Source organism: Echeneis naucrates, chromosome 23 (genome assembly GCF_900963305.1).
Source record: "Echeneis naucrates chromosome 23, fEcheNa1.1, whole genome shotgun sequence".
NCBI lineage: Eukaryota > Metazoa > Chordata > Actinopteri > Carangiformes > Echeneidae > Echeneis > Echeneis naucrates.
In genome coordinates, this window is record NC_042533.1 from 13,874,986 (window position 1) to 13,899,062 (window position 24,077).

General features: G+C 39.3%; 1 protein-coding gene across 6 annotated transcripts in view; it reads left to right on the plus strand.

Annotated features, from left to right (window-relative positions):
* Positions 1-24,077, plus strand: part of osbpl8 (oxysterol binding protein-like 8) — a 76,379-nt gene that overhangs the window by 22,918 nt on the left and 29,384 nt on the right. For 4 of the 6 annotated variants that reach the window (XM_029495196.1, XM_029495199.1, XM_029495197.1 and 1 more), the window contains exons 3-4: positions 12,239-12,275; positions 13,777-13,947. In XM_029495196.1, the coding sequence (XP_029351056.1) occupies positions 12,239-12,275; positions 13,777-13,947 (208 nt within the window). Of the gene's footprint in view, positions 1-12,238; positions 12,276-13,776; positions 13,948-22,616; positions 22,765-24,077 lie in introns of those variants that run through there. The other 2 variants (XM_029495201.1, XM_029495202.1) reach the window with 2 other exon arrangements.

Here is a 24,077-nt window from a genome sequence, read left to right on the forward strand (position 1 = left end):
ATGCAAAGACAACTCGCAATACATGCAGTGCACGTATTTAAAAGAATCTATCAGCCAACAATTAAAAAAACAAAAACAAAAAACACAGCAGCACCAACCCTTATTCTAATCGGGTGCTTATTAATGTTTCTTTTCACTGTTTTGACAAACCTGTTTTGTGTTGAATTAGATTCACTAAAAAGTAGCCATGAAAACACTTATTGTTAAGGACTTTGTGCAGGAATAGTCATTACCATAAATGGATGCTTTGTTTTGCTTCTTTGAGAAAACGTCAGTCACAGCAAGAGTCACACTCAGCAGGAGTTTCCTGCCTGCAGCTGAACTCTTCAGTTTTTATTTATTTATTGGTCTACATTGGTCCTCATAGTCTAACACCACAGGGTGTCAACATTATGAGATTGACGCAGTTTTTGTCTTGCAGCTAAATATTTTATAATTTCAGTGTGTGTGTGTGTGTGTGACCATCACCAGCCCTCCCTGGAAGCTAGCTTGTGGATCTTTATTGGATGGAATGACCTTCGTGTGGCAGGGAGGGCAGTGCTACACCTCAGTGAATACAGGGTGGAATAAAGGACTCTTGTGTTTAATTTAAATGGCCAGTGTATCACTACAAATAAGCTTTATATTTCTGAGCATTATGGGTGCCATTTGTGTGGTTGGTCCATTTTGCTCTTTGACTCTGAAGAGCTCTAAAGAGTTATTCTAAATCCATTGCTGTCTCACCACAGTGTGAGAAACAGGCCTGTTTTTGTCAAGAGGTAAATCATCTCTCTAATCGAACCTCATGATGTGGATAACAGTCATCTCTCTCAGCAGACTTAATGTGGTTTTCCGTGACAAGTATTTCTTTGTAGATCAGCTGAAAAAGAATTAGCCAATTAGTTAGGACAGAGCATTTTTTGTGCACCACTGCAGTTCTATGAAAGTGTTTCCAAAAACTCAAACAGCAGTTTCTTGAGGTTTAAAATCATGTTGACAAAATACCTGACAAACGCACAACTCCAGGTTAATAGAGTTTGACGCATTCACATTTACTAGGTGCATCATCTCCTTTTCCTCCTAGTCCTTCAGCTAATTTTTTTTTTTTCTTTTATGACACACAACCCCCTCAGAAAGACACCATCAGCGACTAGCTATGATAGAGTTGAAAATCATATAACACTACTTTTTGAATAATTTCTCCTCTAAGTTTGCTTGTGTATGACCTTTAAGTTGTTAGCTTAGTGCCTTTGTTATAATTATAGTTACTTGTTATTTCTCTCAAAAAGTAACTAAGTAATTTAGCCATAGCATTACAAATGTAAAGAGTAATAAGTACAAGTACATACAGTTTATTCAATTGTTTATAATTAGAACTGTATGTTTTTAACAGGAAAAATTGTAGTGTCTGCATTTCCTGTTTGTTAACACATCTTTAGAATTGCCTCGACTTGCTGAGCACCCATTCACCCCTGCCTCTGATTGGTTTATCATGAAATTTTACTCTACCGTAGCCAATCATCATCACTTATGATGTGATGATAATCAGTGAAATGATAAGTCATGTCCTTATAAAGACAGGAATAGCTGGTTCCCCCTCCTGGCAAGAAACAATGTTCAGTAGCAGAGAAAAAGTAAAAATGGCACCTTTAAATAAACTTGGTGATGCTGAAGAGGGTAATTACTTGAAGACGTGACTTGGCAGAGAAGTATATTCTTAACATGTAAACCCGTCCCTTGACCAAATTTAAATTGGAACAGACACGTGCATGTCACCAGTCTAGGTCATACACAAGCCAGTCGTAAGAAATGCAGCCAGCTGCAGTTATGTGGGCCCATTTCCTGTGGACTTTTCATTCTAATTGCAGAGATGTGTAAGCATTATGAAAAGTAAGCACAGTGGACCTCGGTGTGACCGGCCTGAGGAGACTAAATGTGTTTTGTTGATGAGACTGGTGTCGAAAGCATCTGGAGCAGTGTTTTGAAAAGGATCTGCTCTTTTGACAGCTGAGACTGAAGTCGGAATAGAATTTGATATGTTGCTCTATCCATAACTGACATTTGGATAATGCAATGTGTTTATACCTTCATCTGTATACAGTGTTGGATCTTTGAATGACTGCCCTGCTTGGTGTTGAGAACAGCTGAGTAGTAAATGGAAACAGTAGCAGAGGAAAATGCATTAAAGCTTGAATTATTGGGCCCACAATTAGGTCAGAGAGTGGCTGCGTTGTTATGCGTCTTGCCCTGTGGTGATTTTCCATGATGGCTGGGGAGATGCAGAATGGCCTCAGTCAACAGGAGCACGAGGAAGAGCCATGTGGTTTCAAGGAGCGTGCTTGAGGCTGACTTGCACTAATAATCTCCTTCCATACAGTGTATTTTCATTATAACTAAAGTCCAAACCTAAACATCAACAGCCTACTCTCCTGTTTTTATATTTTGTTTACTGGATGATATTTGTGTGACAAACATGATACAAAGCGTTGTGGTGTCGTCAAAATGCCTGATAAGAGGGAGATCAAGGAGACAGAAAAGTGAATGAAGGATAAGAGGGAGCAAAATGGATACATGGAGAGATTGTGAGAGGTTTAGTCACAAGTACCTTAAGGACAGATAAAAGCAGAGGAAGAATAAGCAAATGACAGTGGCACAACACATTTACAAAGGAGAAATTGCTCAACGCTCAGAAGAAAAACAGGAAAAGGAAAGAGAGAGAGGGAGGTTTGACTTCTCTAGCATGCTTATTCTGTCTGCCTTCTTTCCTCCCTCTAGTATTTGGTGTGTGTGTGTCTGTGTGGGAGAGAGAGCTTAGTGGCTTGTCTTACCAGGTTTAGTGTGACCAAGAAGCGGTAGCATTGATGAGCTCACCTCCCTCCACTGAATGACAACACGGTTTGCTTTTCCTCGCTTCTTCTTCATGTGAAGCTTTACACTGTTGACCTGTCAGAATGGTGAAGCATTGACTGGTGGATTAAGCTGAACTGAAATTGATCAAACTCTGTGCAGCCATATATGAAAATTTTTGCTTTTTCCACAATATGTAGACATTTTTAAAACCTGGTAGTTGCTCAATACAGACTTGTCAATACAGTTGAGACTGGTCTTTATGGTACAGTTTCACACTTGGTGCTGTGTTGTTCTACTCCAACTTGTGATTTGCTCAGTGTGTTATCACTGAATGAAGGCTCGCCACCATGTTTTGCTCAGGAGCTATGATGACAGCCAACACAGCTCATGCTACTTCTATTAGCTTGTTTGGAAGGCTGAATATTTGTTGTTTCAAGTGTCTCTTTACATGTGTGCAAATAGGGAAGGCTGCTGCATACTGATGCCTAAAGAATGGATCTAAGTGACCTGAATGACTCAAATGGGAGGCTTGTCTTTGACTCTGGCTGCCTGCAACTGAAACATTATAACTCCTGAACGCAGCACTTTGAAGTCCAATAAAAAAACTAAACAAAACAAAGGGGGTTTCAGCAAAAAACAATGAGCTGCTTTCTCTCCAGCAGTCCCATAAATTATCAGCAAAAATGGCAACAAAGATTCACAATTGCCATGTTAAATGCCTCATCGTAGTCATGGTTCATTTAAAAGGGCAAATAAGACAAGCAGTTATCAATTGCAATTACATAACAGCAGTTTATCGGGAACCGGTGGTGTTTTTAACCCGCAGTATAAGAGGCTCTGCGGGAGCTGAAGTGACTCAAGTCACATTGATAGTACCACTACAAGCCTGTGTTCATTCATGGACTTGATGCTGTTTCCAACAACTGTTTTGGAACAAGCCATATTAAGTGGCAAAATTTGTTCAGAGTGACTGTGCAATCACATGGATGAATTATAACATCTCAGCTATACCTGTTTGTGTATTTGTGTAGCTATTTTTTCTAGCTCTTGCACAAGAAGCAAACATCCCCATTATTCCCACAGAGCTTTCATCTGCTTGAGGACATTGGCCAGTGATGATAACACCAATCATACTTGAATCTACACAGACAAGGAATCAGGTCAGGAATATGATCATAATGATGTATTCCCAGTTTGAACTTCTTCCACCTCACTTAACAAGGGAGAAATCCAGCTGTTATCAGTCACTAGTTCAGTTCCCTCATTGTTGATCCAATACTCATTGGCTCTGTGTGGTTTAAAATTTCAGCGGGCTAATGCTCTACCTCACAGCTTTGCCATGCTGCGCTCTGCACTTGCTTTGATCAGTTGGTTGAGCCTTCTTTTCTAATGTAAAGAAGACTTACTTCAATAAACTTTACTAAGAATCCATCCACTTAATGATGTCTGCACGAATAACAAGGAAAATATACTACACTTGGCCTTATTATTTATAAGTTGAACTACTCTGAGCTGAGTCAGCCAACGTTTCTCTTGAGAGTGTATACACAGTCTCCTCTGCGCTGTCCCTGAACCCTTAATTTCCCTGCAGTGATGAAACTGAGACTTGTTTCTGTTTGAGGCCATCAGACCAACCCAGCTACCCCCCACCTACCCTGTTTTGAAGACTGGCATGTTGAAACGCAACCGTCTAATGAAATGGTGTCCGCATGGGGTGGAAGGCTGAGCAGCAGCTACCCCCCACGCCTTCATCGAGATAAAACAGGAACAAACCACTGTAGATCCTAAAACTAATGAGCATCTGTTATCCTGTGAAGGGACATTATTAGATGAAATGTTAGAATTACAGTTAGCATGCGAGAAAGAGATCTCCAGGATTGCTTCTGTTGGCTTGAGTGTCAGAATTTGCTCCGCTCATGACAATGATCTCTTTATGGATTTCCAATCTGACCATACAGGGCTTCCAATTTCCTCTGTTTTTCTCCCTCCTTATCAGTTATTAAATACTCATCACTCTGTTTTATTTTATTTCAAACATATATCTGATGTTAGTAACAAAGCAGGCATCAAGAGTAAATTGGGGACCTTTTACTAATAAGAATTGATTGTTTCTCCATAGTGGATCATCCAAACGAGACACATCCTCATGTCAAAACTGAACTCATAATACCATCATCAGTGCTCACTTTGTGCTTTGTGCTTAGTGCTTCATTGTATTCTTATGAAACACATGGAGATGTTTATGCAATATCATTCATTTTAGATTTGTGCCAATGTCATAGGGTTATATTATGAAGCTCCATTAACATTTGGCCAAATGTTACCACTGCAAATTGTTTTTTATTTCATCTTTTTGCAGTAGTAAGTTGCAAGAATGCACGTGCTGTGTGATATGAAGTTGAAACAACTCATCTCAGTACAGCCAAAACAACCTGACGATTAAAAGATTTGTGATTGAGTGTAATGAAATTAGGTAAAAAATAATCCTCAAGTGATATTTCATCCATTTTTTTTGTCATTTTCAAGCTAATGGAGTGAAAAATTCTACATTTGCTGCTGCTTTGTTGTCTATGATACTAAACTCCATATGAACCTTGGACAGTATGCTGGTGAATGCAGTCAGCTGCAGTCAGGATTAGACATTTTATGGCGCCTGCTGTAGCCCTACTCATAAATCAGCCATTGTATGGGCAGCACACACTTTAGATCTCTGCATAGCTGAGCTCAGGCTGTGGCCATGACCCACCTCGTGTTGACAGATGTGTCGGTCATTTGATTGGTATAATCACTGGTCAGGAATCAGCCAGTGCTGCAGAGCAGGATACTTGTGGTTGAGTGGATGTAGTGCTATGGTAGTGTGGCAAATATTGTGGTGCTGGGTCATTACTTTCACGTGGATCTTTTTTTGCCAAGGACTACAACTGGTTTTCAGTATTCTATTGCTTGTACAAATGATGACCATCTGGACTCGAAGGGAACAATATATTGAAACATAACAATTATTTTTGTTTTCTTGAAAAGTTGGTAGTGGTTTTTTATGGCTGCAGAGTATGTGCGCATGTCTCTCTCACCCTTTCGCACGTCTGCACGCCTGCACGCCTGGCCACACCTTTGTCCCTCTGATTGGTGTGGCACCTTTCCTCCCGTTTCGTTCCACCTGGACCCTCCTCTCGTCTCTGATTGGTGCGGCACCTGACCGGCCAGCTGCACCTCTTCCACCTGCCTGTTTGCTGCCTACAAGAGTCTCAGCTCGTCATTCTTTTTTGAACCTTGTATTTATTTTATTATTTCTGCCCTCTGAAGAAGTGTGGCCAGATTTTAGTTTTCTAGTACTGATTTTGTTCTTCACTTTTCACGTAGATGTTAATGTATAGCTACATAGGTGTAGGGGTGCTGGTTCTTTGTAGTTTGGTTTTTTAGCTAGACAGGTAGCTTTTGTGTTCTTTTCTTTTGGTATTGAGTTAATAGATATATAAATTGCTCACAGTGAGTCCTCTTTATTTTTTATTCCTTTTTTGATTTGACCGGCATCCACCAGCCCTCTTCCTCAGTTTGTTCCTTTTTGTTATATTACCCATTTTTCTTCCGATTATCCAAGGCAATAAACTTACTTTACCGATTTACATCTGGCTTTTGTGTTCCGTCCTCCTTTCCCTAGGCCGGGGTCACAACATGGTTCTTTTTGCATTCACCCAACCTAGTTTATTCATCATTCTTATTTTTTAATCAATGCCTTCTGTATCAACATTTCAGATGAATGTGTTTATTTATGCTTTAATAATTAAATAGTTTTGGAATAATAATTTTCTTATCAGTATTTCAACTTTGGATCATTGCTACAGCAAGGAGTGGGACATAGAAAAGATTTTAAAGGTATATTGCATAAGCAAGACTTGATTTTAAATTTAAAAATGCTTTAATCAATGTTTCATTTTAACTGTGACTCATGTAGTGTCAGAACACTCAATTTGGTTAATTTTTTTTTTTTTTTTATTGTCAAATCACTGTTTTGGGTTTATCACCTACCACTTTCCTGCTTTTGTTCAATCCCCATGAGTGCTTTATTTATAATGCAGTGGCAGCAATCAAACATAATGGAGCATTTAGCAGGTGGGTGGTTTTTTTGTAGGAGCTTGTTTTTTGATAGAAAAGGGAATTCAAATGAAATATTAACATTGTCCCATCCTGGCAACAACAAGGGGCCATTTTTGGTTTTGTTGTAGTCTGCAAAAGAAGAATCAAAGACGTTCCCTCCCTCGTCGACACATATCAAAATTGAGTGGCATTTTCTATAACTAACCATCTGCAGAATTGACAATCTTTTTCCTCTATATATGTTTTCAGAATGTTTCTGGCATGGAGCTAAAGTGGTGGTTTGGACCAAGATTTTTTTTATTTTAAAACATTATTTTTACATTAAAGCATAGTGTGTACAGGGTCTAAGATGATTTATGATTGATTGCACTTTTTATTACTTGTCTACAATAGTAATCTTTACAGCGTGGAACGATAATGTTGCTGTGTTTGTATGTCTCTCATACATTGTAAGCAGTCTGAGATCATTCAGTTGATGTAAAGTATGTTATAAATCAGATGTATTATTATTATTATTATTATTATAAAACCTTACTCGCAGAGAAAAGAAGTGGAGAGACTAAACAGACCAATACAATTGTATTTATGAAACCAGATTGAAGATATTGCAGATTTCCATGAGCCATCAGTGATAACTCAGCTGTCCCACAGCTGCTCAGCTGTTTCACACCTAGAAAGATGTTGCTCTCCTTTTTCGTCCTTCATCTTTTCTCAGTCCCTTTTTTCCGTAGCAAGATGGCCTCTAGCATGACAAGGCAGTCCCTTTAGTATAGACCCAGCATCTATGTTTTGCCGTCATACCATAGTGTTTTGATTTCAAGCTGAATAAATTGCAACGGGTGCCCTTCAGATACAGAGGAAAAAAAGTCATTATCATCTCCTCTTTCTCTGTTGTTGAAAAGAAACTAGGTCAGGAATTTGCTGCGAGTGATGTTTAAACATTATGTAATATGTCATGGCATTTTATCCCACGTGAGCACTCATCATCTTTTCAGGGGCACAAAGAGTGGGCTATGTGTGTCAGGCACTTTTTGGGAGATGGGGATTCATCTATTTTATTTTAAGTTCACTCATGTTATTGCACACTGATGTGATCATATTTTATTTATGGCATAGATTTTCTAAAAAATTTGGAATTCACTCCTGGTAACTATTGTGCTGAAGGCTTGTGTATTTAAAATTGCAAAATTATGTCACGAAGACAGTCCTCTGTAGAATTGTGAACTTTGACCCTAAACTATGTATCTTTGATGCACTGTTGATCTTTATGGCAGTGGCATGGTGTAATGAAGGTATGGCCTAGTTCAGCCATCATAGGCTTCCACAATTTCATATTAGTTCATCCATCTTAATTAAAAAAAAAAAAAAAAAGCTTGAGACACATAAAATTGCTGATTAAAGGGGTATTTTTTTGTCATCATCATCGTTGGTGTGCATTGTGTATCTTATTGTACAACAGCTCTTAAAACATGGTTTTCCAGTGAGAAACAGCAGCTGGCTGCAAATATTTTCAACAAGATGATACACAGTGTCAGTGGCACAGGCAGAAAGACATGGTCGGTGTCTTTTTGTCCAGAAAAGGAAACAGGACCTCTGAATAATAATTATAAAATAACATTACCTTCCTGCTGTCTCCAATCATACGACAATAATGGTAAAACTAAGAGATAAATACAGTGTAAACAGGCAGAGCTTTACTCCTGATAATCTGTGTCAATACAGGATTTCATCAGTTTGATCAGTCACACAGGATTATGAACAGAGCGACATCATAAGCTCAACAATTGGAGGAAAAGCTCTCAGCCTGCCTCTCTATCAGCTGGCAGCAACTTCTGCCTTCAGGTCTAAATAAATGTCAAATATGGATTCTGACAACTGTTAACAATGCTCACGAAGCAGCTGTGCACACAGACAGTTTGAACTGTCTTACCTGAACACTGATATTTCTACCTGCGTTTGAAACTACCACCGTCATAATATCCATGGCTCGGACCAAATGGCTCATTTGGTAACAGACGTGCATTTAGATGATAAAAAATTTTCTACTCAGTACCTTTTAATTTTTTAAAGCTCTTAATCATTTAGGTAATTTTCTGCCCTCTGACTGTGCACACATTTGACTAATGATGTTGCTCAGAAACTTGTCTATTGCAGTTTGAACTGTTGCTTTTTCTTTAATTTCTCCTTTGATAGAATATAAATGGTTCAGTAAGTCTTAGAAGTTGAGTGTGTCTTTGTAAGAGTGTGTGAAGTAATTATTCCTGATGGAAAAGCACAGATATTGAAGGAAAAATTGCTATTCGTAACTCAATAAAATAAAAAATTTTACCTCCGCCCAAATAACCCACGAAACAAAAACCAGCCTCTCTCCCTCTTTCTCTCAAAAAATGTAAAATAAACGCAACACCACACATGACTTTGCCTTTGTTTTACATCTGTTATTCAGACATTAAAACATTTTTGTGTGTTTTCAGCCAATTACACAGTTGCAGACAAACTGCTCTATTGTCTGTTTTCCTCTAAATGGGATAAATGGGACTATCATTTAAACAAATTAACATTGTGTTGTGTCAAGGAACCTTGAAACTAAACACATACCCTTTGACCCTTTACTGAGCTAATGAATTGAGAAGTAGGGACATTTAATGAGTACAATTTGAGTTTCTTGTGATGGTCACTACATTAGCATGCTGATTTATGGCTTTTCAGCATTAGCTTCATATCCACTTCCATTTTTACATCCTGATCCATTTAACTTTCCATCTTGTTGATAGGTTAGTCTGGCTGGGAGATGGCACTGTGAGTGGTTGATTGTCCAGAATTGTTCTACTTTCGAACATGATGAAATTGCTAATTTTTGTTCTGCCATTGAAAAAGTGAGTGCACTTTTACCATTTGCTTTTGACTGTTTATATAGTTGATTGGTCTGTCATACATATATCCCTACTCCTACACCCATATCTGTGGCTCAAGTGTAAATTTGTAGTCAATTTATAGTCATAGTTTTTGAATTGCTAATACAGGCCTGTCACATGTGGTGATCCATCCGTCTGCTCTCATTACAACAGTCTCCTCGGGCTGACTGTCACAATTAGTTGCTGTTAGTGACATTATTCATAGCTGTTTACTGTCTCACTGTCAGTCTCTTTCTTACCCCACACACTCATCTGCATTATTAATTGGCTCTAATCATCAGGTAAGGCCTTTGTAAAGAGCATGCACCCACGCCGGTCTGTCTGGTAACCTCTTGCTGAACCAGTGTGTCTCGGGAAATATGGTTTATTTTGGGATTAGATTAGACTGTGACCATGGAGGATTATCATTGAAGTCGTTCAAGCTGGTTTGTAAACAGAGGACTGCTGATTAGAATCCATGGAGTATTCAGGAAGAATCATCTAGGAACAGCCTTCCTGCCACAGTCTCCTCTCACTTCTGTGCTCCCCTGACTGTAGGTCGGTGTTTTGCAGCGTAGAGGTAATGGCCCAAGTGTAACTTTGCTGTCGCACTGTGAGACAATGAGCTGAGCCAAGATTAGAAAACCACTCTTCTCCACAAAGCCTTTTTAAGTGACCTCTGACATTTAGTAGCTGGCTCCTAATCTATTCTCCTTATTGTTGTAAGCAGCTCTTAGTGTTGTCTATCCTCTCAGCCAGTGCCCTAACGGTTCTAACCAATCAGTATTTCTGGATATATGTGTGACATCAGGTTTCCAGCTTCTCCACTGCAGTCCCACAGATTACCATCATGTGTGAATTTGATCTGGTTTCATGCAAGCCTTCATGTCAACTTCCTCTGGAAGATGGAGACAGCAGGAAAAGGTTTCAGTACTTTGACATTTAGCTTGTCTGAGTTATGATTGTGGATGTGACAGAACAGAAACGGCTCAGTTCTTGCTGCTGAAATGTTGCTAGAAGAATAGAATATGGCTTGATGTAGTCGGACAGTAAACCTGCTCAGAGCTGGTTCAGTTTCTATTCAGCTTGGAAGCTCTCTTGCTCAAATCTTCAATTAAATCTTAAAATTTTGGGCCCCTTTTGAATCAGGAAAGTTAGGGAGAGATAAAGAGGGGATGACATGCAATGAGGGCCATGAGTCAGGTTTCAAATCTTTTTATCTATCATTTATTTCACTGTTGTTGTTGTTGCTGATGGTAATTAAACATTGCTTCACCAAACAGGGAGATCTGATTATCCATTTGCAAATTTTAGCTATGTTGATTGTTTTTATCTTTTGGCTTTTGGCCAAACTAATAACTTTTCTGTACAAATAACGTTGCTTGTACGTTGCTTGGTTAGACCATGATCGGTTGCAGTCTGAACCATCTCAGAAAAGCTAAAACATGAAAAACCAAAGCTGAAGCTAAAATCTAAAACCCATCACTGTGGGCAGGCAGTCGTGTTGCATAATTAATGCAACAAGTTTGTTAATCATTTCATATAAAGTGACTGAAACAGATTTGTGACCAATCAATGTCTGGACTGGCTGAAAGCCCATCATCATCACAATGGTTTTAGTAATCTTCCAAACATTGTCTCGTTCAAGTTTCTTTTTATTTGATGTTCATGTTTTTGGGCTGATTGAGCTGGTTGGAAAGACAACAGTATTTGAAGACATACCTAGGAAATTATAATAAGCTTTTTTGCTAGTCTTTGATATTTGGGCGGAACAATAAATGGTTGTCTGTGGTTCTAAATTAAGCATTATAATTACTATGGTGGCATTACCCAGCTTTAGCTTATGTTTTATGACTGTATGAACAGTAATTATAGTGTCACTTCAAGGTTGACAGCATTCATTCTCAGCTGTCTTACAGTAAACTAGTATATTATGTTTGTGCTGTGTGCTAAAGGCAGTTTATTTATCCATCTTATATTACCTTTGTCCTTATTCCCTCCCACTGCCTCAATCTGTTGCCGATTTTATGTCAAGTTGTGTCCTCTGTTGACATTTTGTTTAAACTAATGTCTACTTATTTTTCTTTTGTTTTCTGTGTCCTGTCTTCTCTTTTTTCCCCTATTGTTTGTTGTCGTCCTTTGTGACTGCGGCTGCCTCCACTGCTGCTGCTGTTGCTGATGCTGCCCACTGTCGCGAACCCTGCTGCACGCAACCCCACCACTGCCAACATCTGGTCAACACATGATGGATGCCCCCACCACCCCACCACCCCCACCTCCCTTCTCTTTAATCTTTTTCCGAAACTCTGACACACTTTTTCGATCCCTTTCACTCTTTATTTTCTCTTCTCTTTCTTCCTGCTGTCATTTTTTGCCTTTTGTTCTTTATTTTCTCTGACCCCACCCATTCCCCCTGCTAGCACCATGCAGAGTTGAGAGAACACCATGCCACCTCTGGTAAGCCAGTGGCCTTTCACTGGAAGGGCTAAGGCCAGAGCACACACTCCGGGGAAGGGAACAGGGGCAGATTGATATAAGGCCGTGTGTGTACGCATGTGCTTGTGCGGGTGTGAGATTCAATGAGGCCAATGAGTACACTCAGTAATGTAGCAATTTAGCAAATGTTCTTTGTTATATGTTTAGGTGTGGCCATGGTATTGTCTGCTCTTAAATTCTCCACCCTCATTATTAAACTGCATTTTGTCTCAGAGCAAAATTAAGTTCCTTCTGGTAATGTTAACTTAGCTTTCTAGAGAAAACCCTTTAAATGCCACAGTGACTGCATATTTGTGGCTCTGTTTGTGAAAATCGCTTCACAAACTTGAAATATTTTTTACACAAATCTGAATCCATATTACTAGTTTGTTATATAAATGCCGCCGAGTGCAATATATGTGCTCATGTTGTATAATTTTCATCTAACCACTGCCTCTTTGCTATTGTAACTTGATTGGCATCTGCTAGAGAAGTGTGTCTATAAATAGCACACCAATGCAAATTAGACCTCCCATACTGTATATGTGTACAGCTCCATTTACACATCCACAGCAACTCACCTGCAAGTCATGCCAATGGTGCTGACATGGCTAGATTATGCTTTGGATGTAAATATAAATGTTTCTGGTTGTGCTTACCACTGTGCATCTCCATAATCGTTGATGGTCTGTTTTTCCATAACTTCAGGATGCACTACAGTGGTTTAGAAATGTACTTAATTTATAGGCTAAGAAAAGACCGAGCAATTATAGAGCGAAATTAAACTCCAACTAGTTCTAGATGTTTATTACAGGATCTACCAATTGAACGGAATTATTAAACTTCTTGTGCAATCTTATGTACGCCCATATTCTTATCCAGTCCACATACAAATATCAAGGTGGGATCCATTTGGAGCTGGAGACAAGGAAAACAATCTCCAAACTCCACATGCAATATAACCTGATAGCCTAAATAATATTTTGAGACATCTCATCTGCTTCTCATGCTCTCGCTTTGCTTAGCTTCCTGAACCAGAAATAATTACAAAAAGCTCCTTTAGCTCACTGATGTTTTCAAATAAGTCCTGTGTCTCAACCTGGGTGATATTAATATCACCCACACAAAAAAATCATTGAGTGTCTAAGACACAAGATTGTTGTAGATTTGTTTTGGTTCTCTTCCAAGCAAGCATAGGAACAGCTTGCTTCATTAGCATCAGTTTAACAAGGAGGGGAGATAGGCGACAGACGCATATTGAGATTTTCAACATCATGAAACACACCTTATCAAATCATGGGACTTGGAGGGAAACAAATATTATATAAATTATTAAAATGTGAAACGAACCCAAACACTGCACCAAGCAGTTGCTGAATTAAAAGGGTTGTTAGTAGATGTTCTTTGAACTGAAGTATGATGGTTACATATCTCATCTCTCTCATCTATTTTCATTTTCCTCGGTCACTCTCTCCGTCTCCAGCTGCTGTAGTGTGCAGTGATGACACCATCCTTCTGACCCCAGGCAGGATGAGTCAGCGGCAGGTGAAAGAGCGGGACAAAGAGAGGGAAAAGGAGGCGGGCCTCCAGACACCCAACAGGGAGCTCGTTGCTACACCCTCAACCCTCAGCCCCGGGGTCAGCTATAGTCACGGTAAGATCAGTCTCAATTAGGGGCTGAAAATATACTCCACAATTCCCATTCAAACAGGAGTATCTCATAATGTCATATAATAAAGACATTTCACTGCCCAGCACACATTTGTTTCTTTTTATAGCTCATGTTTCTCATTGGCAGATGATGAACATTTCTGAATATGAAGGAGAAAATAAAGCAACAGGAATAAAAAAAAAACCAACAATTTCAATTTAGTTATGGTAGGCAGAACATTTAATTATTCAAACTTTAAGAACCAAGAGACAGGCTTGTATAAAAGATGAGCCTGTACTTTCAAATCTTTAATCTCAACTCTAACATTTCAGAGTGAATGCTCCCATCTGCCTTCTTCATTTGCTGTTGATCGCTGTTCATGTGAGCTTTAACTGATCTTCTGGGAATTGTAGCGTTTCCATAGCTGTCATTATCATATTAAGCGCTCATAGCTTTCCTGTTCAAAGAAAATAAGCAAGGTATGTTTTGGCATTCATTCTTTCAGTTTTTAGCTTCTGTTGTTAAAACATAACACTTCCTGTAGATATTTCACTTTAAAGTGAGATTAGAAACATCAGAAATAACAGATTTATCATCATGCAGTTGTATGTATGAAATGATAAAACACAGCGGGCTTGGGTTGTTGGAGTTTTTGTCTGGTTTCACTAATTGCTTATTGTGGCTAATGTTTGCAAACTGCCATTGCCATTAAAACTGATCTCACACATCGGTTTGTAAGCTGTAGTTTTGAAGCCTCCAGTTGGCATCTTGATTTTTTCAAATCAGAAGATTTACTGAACTAATAAATCAAGTGAGAAATAAACCTTTTAAATAAACTTCAAGGCACTTTGACTCACTCATTTGATAGAATACAGGCTTAAGGCAACTTTACTTTACAGACTTTTGCTTTACTTCCATTTACTTCCAGTCTGTGAGTGTGATATTTCTGACCAAATTAACTGACTGTCCTACATTTAGCACAGCTGCTTTACAGCTACCATTCAGAGAGCATTTTTTTATATAATGGAGTGGATGCATTTGACATTTTATTTTTTATTTTCTTTTTTGCTCCTGTTGCTTCTGTTTTATGAGGCTAAAGGCAAAGCTCCACTTCCTCTGCAGAATGTGTCGTATAAAAGGGATGAATAGTAATTGGTTGCTGAATAATCACTTCGCTGTCTCATAACAGAAAGGTTACAGTGTCTCAATGCAGCAGCAGCAGCCACATATCTCACTGTACATGGGGAAGCCACTGAACCTCCTACTTGCTCACTGAATGTACAGTGACCCAGATTAGAGTACTAATTACAAGTAAATACACTGTATGCACCAGTGGTCTTTGAACTGAGCCTCTTAATTGGTATAATCCTGCATTTTTGTTTTCTCTACTTTGTGATTCCTTAGATTTAAGATCACATTTTAAAACTCTTAAAAACATCCTGGTGAGAGTGGACATTTCCACCCCCAGTGCAGCTGTTCAGTTTTTTTTTAGTTTGTTTGTTTGTTTTTTCCTTTTACAAAGAACTCCTGGTGGAGAAGTAGTGACTCAGACTGACTTGACGGGTTCTCAGCCTGTACATCTATAGCTGTCAGCCTGATGGTCCAGGTTACATCTATCTGTTTTGTTTGTGTGTTTCTTTGATGTTGATTTTTTTTTACATTCAATAAATCACTGAGCTGCTTTATTACTGCTCAGAGGCCTTTCAAATCGGCTAATGACGTATGTCATACATTATCAGTACCAGACCCGGTTAGCTGCCTGCTCCCATAGCTGATGTAAAACCCTGTCATCCTCATCCTTTTTCTCTCAGGGGTTAAGGTTCTGGCTGTATCTGGTTTTGTTGATAGTTATTTTAAAACTTGTTGATGGAGGTCCAATTCAATGCAGCAGTTCAATGGTAGGATAATGGTTAAGTGGGGAAACAAGCTGAAGGACAGATGTGGTAAGGGTCTTACACCACCTCTTATACTGCCTTAACTCTGTTCTTATGTTACACTGCCCCCTTGTGGCATCTTTTCTGTGCATCAGTGCCTATCTTAATTCATCCAGTTTGGTCTTGTTTGATTACTGCATGTCCAGTATGAGATTTTCCAAACTATGGAACAATGCAGACCACTATCAACTGGACAAGAATATTATTATACTTATTTTTGTGTTAAGACACACATACACATGCCTTACAAATGTCCTTAGCAATTTTTTAAAAGAAAGCAGAATTGTAGTTAAAAACCTCTCAATAGTATTTTTTTTTATCTACCATCAGATTTCATTTCTCTATGGTGTTGTCTTTAGTAGTTGGACACCCCATTTTCCTTATAGTTGTGATATTGATCACTTGAGAGTGGCAGCCAAAGAGAGGATTTAAACCAGTGATGACAGAACGAGGGCATATCACAATACAGTGACTCAGAAATGCTCTGATGTGGGGTTTTAAATTGGAGTTAAAGTATTTGGGGTGAATCCTCTCTGTAAAAGTTGAATTCACTTCATTTGTGCATTTACAGTAGAGGCTTTACTAGTTTTGGAGGGTTGTAATCCACTTCTCTTACCACAAGGGGGAGCAATCATCACAGAAAGCTTTTCTTCTTTGACAAATGCAGACATATCATAAGCATTATTAAAATGGCATCTTATTCTACTATGTCTTGTAAATGAAGTGTGTGTACTGTGGTCATTAAAGTAAAGACCTGCCCTGATACCATGGACATTGTTATAGCAGCTTAGCTTTGAGATCTCAAATGCACTTTTTTGTAGTATCAGTTCAGTGCAGTGTGTTTACTGTTAAAGCAGCAGTAAAACAATGTGCCTCTGTCTATCTGGCTAACTGGCCAACCACACTGCATCTGTGAAACAAAGACAAATAAGACGGCGTAAAAGCTTCCCCCTCACCCTCCACTCCCTCCCGCCCCAATAAGGGTATCCATGGCAACTGATTTTTACCTCTACTATCCATCAGTCTATCGTCAAAGTGGCAGCAGTGGGCTTTGATTTGTTAGAAGATGCAGTGCAATGTTTCGTTGGCTTAATTGTTGTAATGCTAGACTGTGGATGCGTAATGTGTGGTTCAGTTGTGTCCTTTCAAAAAGTCACAGGGTGATGACTGTTGCTCTGACAGTAATTTGTTAATATGAGAAGAATGCTAGAGTGAAAATTCACCTCTAATGTGGGGAAAATTACAGTTCTTTCTCCTAGTTGTTGTCCAGATTACATTTTATTAAATTGCTGCAACCCAGTAAACAATAACCATTATTGTAAGGATGATTTTCCCAAGGTAAAACATTTACACAATTACACTTGATCTTAGCACTGGAGTGAAGTGACTCACCTCTGACTGACTAAAACATCACAGCTTCATTCTTCTGGATATTATAGAAATAAAAAAAAAATGCTGCAAAGAAAGTAAGTTTTTATTTGTTCTAGCCTTCTACATTTTGCATATTACAATATTAACATTCATATTTATAGATCATGGAAGATTATTGCCCATTTGGTGCTGTATAATGTTTGGCAGCAGCTGTGTTCAGTGACATTATCAAGAGTAAGTGGGGGTTTTACCATCTATATAAACCCAATTGAATTTTCTAAACCTAACCCTGAAATTTTCATAGGCTTAATATTTAAAATAAGGAAGTATGACTACAGACATTCTGTTAATATCACACACCAAATATGGCTGTGCATACTGTACCATGAAAAAACTATACTCTACTCACTATACTTTTATTGCTGAACGATAAACCTGTCAGTGATCTTGTGCGAATTTAATTTTTAATTCAATAGAAATAGTATCAAATAGCATGTTTTAAGATTTTTGTTGGACAAAGGAATTATATACTTTACAAGCTACAACTTAAAATAATAGATTTGGATTGGCAGCATGCTAAAAGTTTCAATTAACTTGATATGATTTTCGTTCATAGTAAAAAAAAAAGAAAAAGGTAATAATAAAACTCTACAATGACTCATCACAAGTTTAACCACTATTATATGGATCCTTCTTGATATAAAACATCAAGATGGAAAACAAAGACATTCACATACACACAATAGTGGCACATTTATAAAATGGTGACAACTTGGCTTTGGAGATCCACAAACTCTGCTTGTATTGTTAGTTTATGACTCACACTGCTTTCCTAATGGAGCTGGAGGGTTGTTTGGGCTATTCCATTTAACCTGAGTTGCATCACCACATGCATACAGAGTCCTATGTCTGCAGTGTGGCTGCTCTCAATGATTCACTGAAAACTTAGAACGTTGTTTGAATTTGCTCCTCCAAGTGGCTTTGAAGCCACTATCGCATTAAATGCCTTTTGCTGATCGGCTGCCCTCATCCTAGGTAAAAGGAAGTCTACCTGGACTGGTGAGAGAGTGTGACAGAGAGTGAGTATAATAGAGGAATTATTTAGTGCAGGGGATAGTCAGAGAACTGAAAAGCTCAGTGTTGGATGTCAGAGAATAGATCTAGATCGTTTTTTAATAGGATTTGCCTGAAACTTCATGCAACTAAGGGCAAATGGCATCGAGCAAGTTGCATACAAAAATTGAAGAGGAGATGGAGAAATGAAGATTATATAGATGGAAGGCAGTGAATTGGACAGAGGAGGGAGATGTAACGCAAAGGAATGCAAGAGTATGGGAGCAGGTGGGGTCAGCATGGATTTAAACTCAGCCTCAGGGATTATGGCCTGTCAAATGGAGTTAACAACACGGAGGGGGCTGGTCTTATCTGCGTGCTCAGACACTGCCAATCCAGCATCCCTTCTTCCAGATATCTTCTCATCCAATGAGTGGCTGATCACTGGGAGGCTTGAGTGCTAAGAGGGAAAAGGATCGTCACTGGCGATATGTACCATAGATACTGGCGAGTGTGTGAAAGTAAAGGAAGGCGCAACGATGCGATGGAGGATGTCTTGGCCTCTGGGCTAGAGCTCTGCTCAGATGGCCGAAGGCTTGCCTGGACTAATACGATCTGGATCTAAAGTACGAGTGATTTTAGTATGATTTGGGAGATCAGACTGGTGTCCCCATCTTGTCGTTCTGACACTTTTCATTAAGTTTTAGCCTAAAGGGAATCAAGGTATAGTATGAAGAATCAGATTAGTATGTAGTGCTTCTGTGCCTCTGTTGCTGTTGGCCCTGCTCACATCAAACACTCCAGTGAAGATTCTTGTCCTGTCCTGCCTTCTTCCTTTCTGTGCTCTGTCATATGTGCTTTTTTCCTCGGTTGTGTAGCTCTCATGGGGACAGAAGGAACATCATGCTAACATAAAAATCACTTTGCATGCTAAAGTAGTCTAATGAACAGAAAACAAAAGGTGATACTTAAAGCTCCCCGATTGTTTTAATGTGAGTCTGAGGGGAGAGAAGTACAGCAGAAGTCTGCAGGCTTGTGTTTAAAAAGCCTCTTTGTTCTAAAGGTAATCCCAGGCTTACAGGGTTTCCTTGGAGCCTTTATGTAAGACTGAAGAAGGGATGTTTGTCTTCATTTAACCTACTGTCTTCACTGTGCACTGTGCGCTGTATCACTTGCATTCTACAATACCCAATGAACTACATATCCTGGATTCCACTGTCATAGTTTGTCTGCATATGAAAGGGTTAGGGTCTAATTAACTCTAGCACGAAATAAAGCTCTGACTAATGGTTAAAGTCTCAAATTCCACATTTGCATAGAGTTTTTAGTCATTTAATCTATGGATTGAGCATTTAGATACTTTCTCATTATTAATATAGAGCGTAAACCACACATGAAAATGGCACATCATACAATATGGAACTTTTAATGTAATTTGTTTGTTTGGCCAGAAAGCCGAGTATTGGGCAATAGGATTTTGCATCGATGATGGTACTGATATAGAAAGGTTCTGTGTAATTACTTGACTCATCTAAACCACAAGTTCATTCAAACTCATGGTGAATTTATAGGAACAGTCAGGGGATAACCAAAGTCCTGAGGATTCACCCTGTGGACACCACTGAGCTCTGTATCAATTTAATGGTAGCCATTTTCATATTTCATATTCAGGCCAAAGTAGTGGTGCAACTGGGATTAACATCTCGGGAGCCACGTGACTATCCCCGTGGTCAAAAAAATGGAAACAGGCAAAAAATGCAAACTGAAAGTTTCCATCACGGTTAGCACTGTTTTCCCCGTTCTATCATGGGTTTCCTTCGGGTACTCTGGTTTCTTCTCACAGTCCAAAAACATCCATGTTTAGGTTAATTGGTGGGTATAAATTGTCCGTAGTGTGAGTGGTTGTCTGTCTCTGTGTGTTGGCCCCCGAGATGGGATTGGCTCCAGCACCAACCGCGACCCGGAAACGGGTAAGCGGTAGATGATGAACCAATTCATAAGTTTCCATCAGGTTAGAGTCACACTTACCTTAGCTTCGGACCAGTAAATTAATTTAAGGTTCCACTTTGCTAGTTTGAGCCCTCTTAAGGGGCTTCATGAAATGGCTTGAAAAATGACCCAGATAGTGATGATACTTTGCAGTTTTTCTCCAATGCCACTCAAATGCTATTGGACCAGCAAAAATTGATGTTTCCTCCATAAGTGGGTTAATTCGGTCTGGGATCTGAATTATGCATACAGAACATCCTAATTACCTGTGTTAATTAAAGCACATTCAAGTCAGGTGGGTGGAGCTGCAGATTTATTAGTTTTTGAGTCATTAGTCAGCTCTGGGGCAGATTTACAGGGAATTATTCTGTTTACCTATCTGAGCCTTCCTGGATGAAATGTCTCCATGGACAGGTTGTCACATGATGCCAGCTCAATCCATTTGGAGGAAATATAATGAAAGAGTAAAATAAGGCCATGGTTGTCTGAAAGATGCCAGTGTACTGTAGAAGGATCAACAGCAGACATTGTGCCTCAAAGACTGTATTTCAAAGATAAAGCCAAATACCGAGCCTGTTCATTCCTGCACCAATACATTACCCACTCATATCCTTCCAGAATTCTTTTTCAAGGCACACTGGCTTCTCGCTTGGTATGAGACATACTGATTCCTTTATTTATCTTTCATGGCTTTCAGCACAATAACAAAACAAGCTTTTTTGGTTTATATTTTTTTTTTCACAGCATGGAAAAAAACCAAATTCATTAAAACAGATTCTCTGCTCTGATCCGCATAAAAATGCAGCCAGTAAAGAGTGAGTGTCACAGATCTGTCAATAAAGCAATTTATAGTCAGTATCAGTGACAATGCATTTGCTTTCAGGATTATTTAACTGTGTTAGGGAGAAACTCATATTTTATTTTGTGGCATTCAGTGACCTTTTTACCACCACTGCAAATCTCTTTACTGTCTCTAGCTGTAAAAGCTGAATATGGAATGGCGTAAACAGCACAGAGATGTTTTTGCTGTATAGGACTATATTTCAAGCTTGATTGATCAGGTTAGACAAATAACACCCTGTAGTTTGAAATAATCAAGTTTCTTTCTTTAGGTTTGGCAGGAACACGATAGCCATCTTCTGTGTGATAAAGGGCTTCCTTCTGTCCTCTGTAGAGTTTGTGTTTTGTGATTGTGTGTGTTTAGTAGTCTGATCACTTCTGTCTGCACAGCATTCAGGGTTCACAAGCTGCAGAGAATATGTAGCATGGTTATTAAGAGGAGTAGAGAAGATATCAAAGGGACAGTTTCCTGCTCTTTAAGAGGATATAATTGAATTCCAGTCTAAATACATGGCTCGAATGTGTTACTTACCCAACCAAGTGTTGTGTTTGTCTGAGTAGGAAAGACATGTGCGTTCTGCTTTGTCCAAGGTCCAAGTCTTTAAACTGAGTTTCACAAATCTTTCAATGAATGTAATACATTTGATTTGCCTTTTTCATTAATGGCCTGTAAATCTGCATTGTATGGGATAAAGTGGGGTGTCTGTGACATTGTTCAAATCAGTTCAAATAAATGTTATATTTGAGGAGCCGATTTAATGCTGCATTTGGTTTCAGTGAAATCAAATTTACCTTAAAGGAACGGCAGCTCAACCTTTTCATCAGCCCATTGAGTACCTACCTGGACAGGTTAGCCAGAGTAAAAGCTTAAGCCTGTGCTTTGTGCATTTGCCTTTTGCTTTTGTATCCTATCTGCTTTGAAGCTGAATTGTGAACCTAAATTCAGCTGGAGCAATATTTAAAAATACTTACAAGCATCCTCGACGTCATAGAGGTAATATCCCAATGGCTAATCCACTAAAAAAACGGGCACGTGTCCCTTTGAATCTCTATGAATGTATTAAAATGTAGTTAGCGATTGAGCTGATTAGAAAGATGAGCTGTGGAACATCAGAGCAATTTTCAACCTAAGATGCAGCTCTCCTACCCATTGGGAAGAGAGGGAGTAGGAGGGACGCAGCTTATTCGTTATTAAGTACATAGAGGCGGCTGCTTTCATACACACTCACGGAGCAGAGAGAGAGAGTGTGTGTGGGAGGAAGGGAGCAGTTGGCTGAAGAGGCGAGCAGCATACTGCGCTGGTTCTCTGCCTGGTGTCTGAGCCACTCTGTGTCTGTCTTGGTTTCTTTACTCGCACGCTAGTTGCAAGGGACAGATCGGACTGTCTCCAGCCCCCCTTTCGACCCTCTACCTTTGAGTTTCTTTACCACTCCCCCCACCCCACCTTCCCGGCCACCCAACGAGGGAGGTCCTGCCGGCTCCATGATGAAGGAGGAGGGCCTGCTGAGTCGTCGCCGTTTCTCCACGTGTGGTGGGACAGCATCGCTTCGACCTCCACATCCAGATGGGCGCAAACTCATCCGCAATGCCTCCTTTGGGGGCTATAACGAGCTGTCACCCATCTCACTGCCAGGTTGGTGTCTGCTGGTATGGAGACTGAAACAAAGCTCCACACTTGGAAGTGGTGCTGGCCAGTTAGTAAACCGTGTAGTTTTGCCTCATGACTGATAAGTAGATCTATTTGTAGTTTTAAAAATGATATATCATTCTTAGGTTTTGAAGAAGTGAACTGTGGCTTTGTTTTTTGTTTTTTTGTTTTTTTTTCTGCAGTGACTTGCATTAGGTTAGATGTTTCTGTATTAAATTAGCCGATTGGTATAAGCTTGTCTGAGCTGAATCTGACTTGTGGCTGGTCAGCGTACTTAAAGTACATTTTTGATATTGGTATCAAACAAGTTGCAAAGTCCACATAAAAGGAACTGTGCACATTCCTGGTGCCTGTTTCACGTTATTCTGCCAATAAAGGCAGTAACGAAGAAGTCTGTAGGTTCCACACGTGTAAAAAAACAGGACTAAATTTGAAATGAAAAAAATTGATTGACATGGATTTATTTTTATATTAGACCTCAAAGATGAGCTTAGTGTGCTGTGTTGAGTAAATAAGACACTGTTGCTTATGAAAATGATCAGTTGTTAAAAGTCATATCTGAGCTCAGGCCATGGCAATAATTTAAAAAGCTACTTCAAGATGAATTTCATTTGGCGCTAGTTAGCTGTCTGTTAACTTGTTATATTGGTTGCACAGACAGGCGAAAAGTTCCTTTTTGGCGATCTTAACATGATTAGCTACGATTAGTGCTGAGCACTAGCTCAGACATGATAAAAGTGGAAAAATATCTATCATGTAATAAAATATTTCAATAAAGGTGACACGGTTTTTAAAAAAAGCTCGGGTATTTCAATATATTTACAGTATCTGTCTGAGTGAATTCAGTCTGAGCAAAACACAGCAGAACACAACAGGCTAAGTCGGTGCATTGGAATATCACCACAGGCATGATGCCAGCGCTCAGCTCCAGCATGATTGACATCAGCTGCTAAATGTTTGTCCGTTTGACCGTAATACAATTGTGACTGGTCGAACTTCCGCAAGTCATAATAAAGCAGATAGAATAGTTGATCAGAGAGAAGAGACTAATTCAGTGGTGTGGAAAAGGTTCAGCTGTCTAAAATCTGATTAACTTTAGCCGAATGTGCTAGAAAGGAGCCGACTAATAGCAGGAATGCATCAAATCAGTTCCCTGCCACAGAATAATCTCAGAGCCTGAAGATGAAACACCATGGAGGTCTAACCCAGCCTGTCCTACACACGTTTTTATTGTTGCGCCCTCTTTTTTCTGTATTGTGGAGCAACTCAGACCATTTAACATATTCTTTACTGCAGTT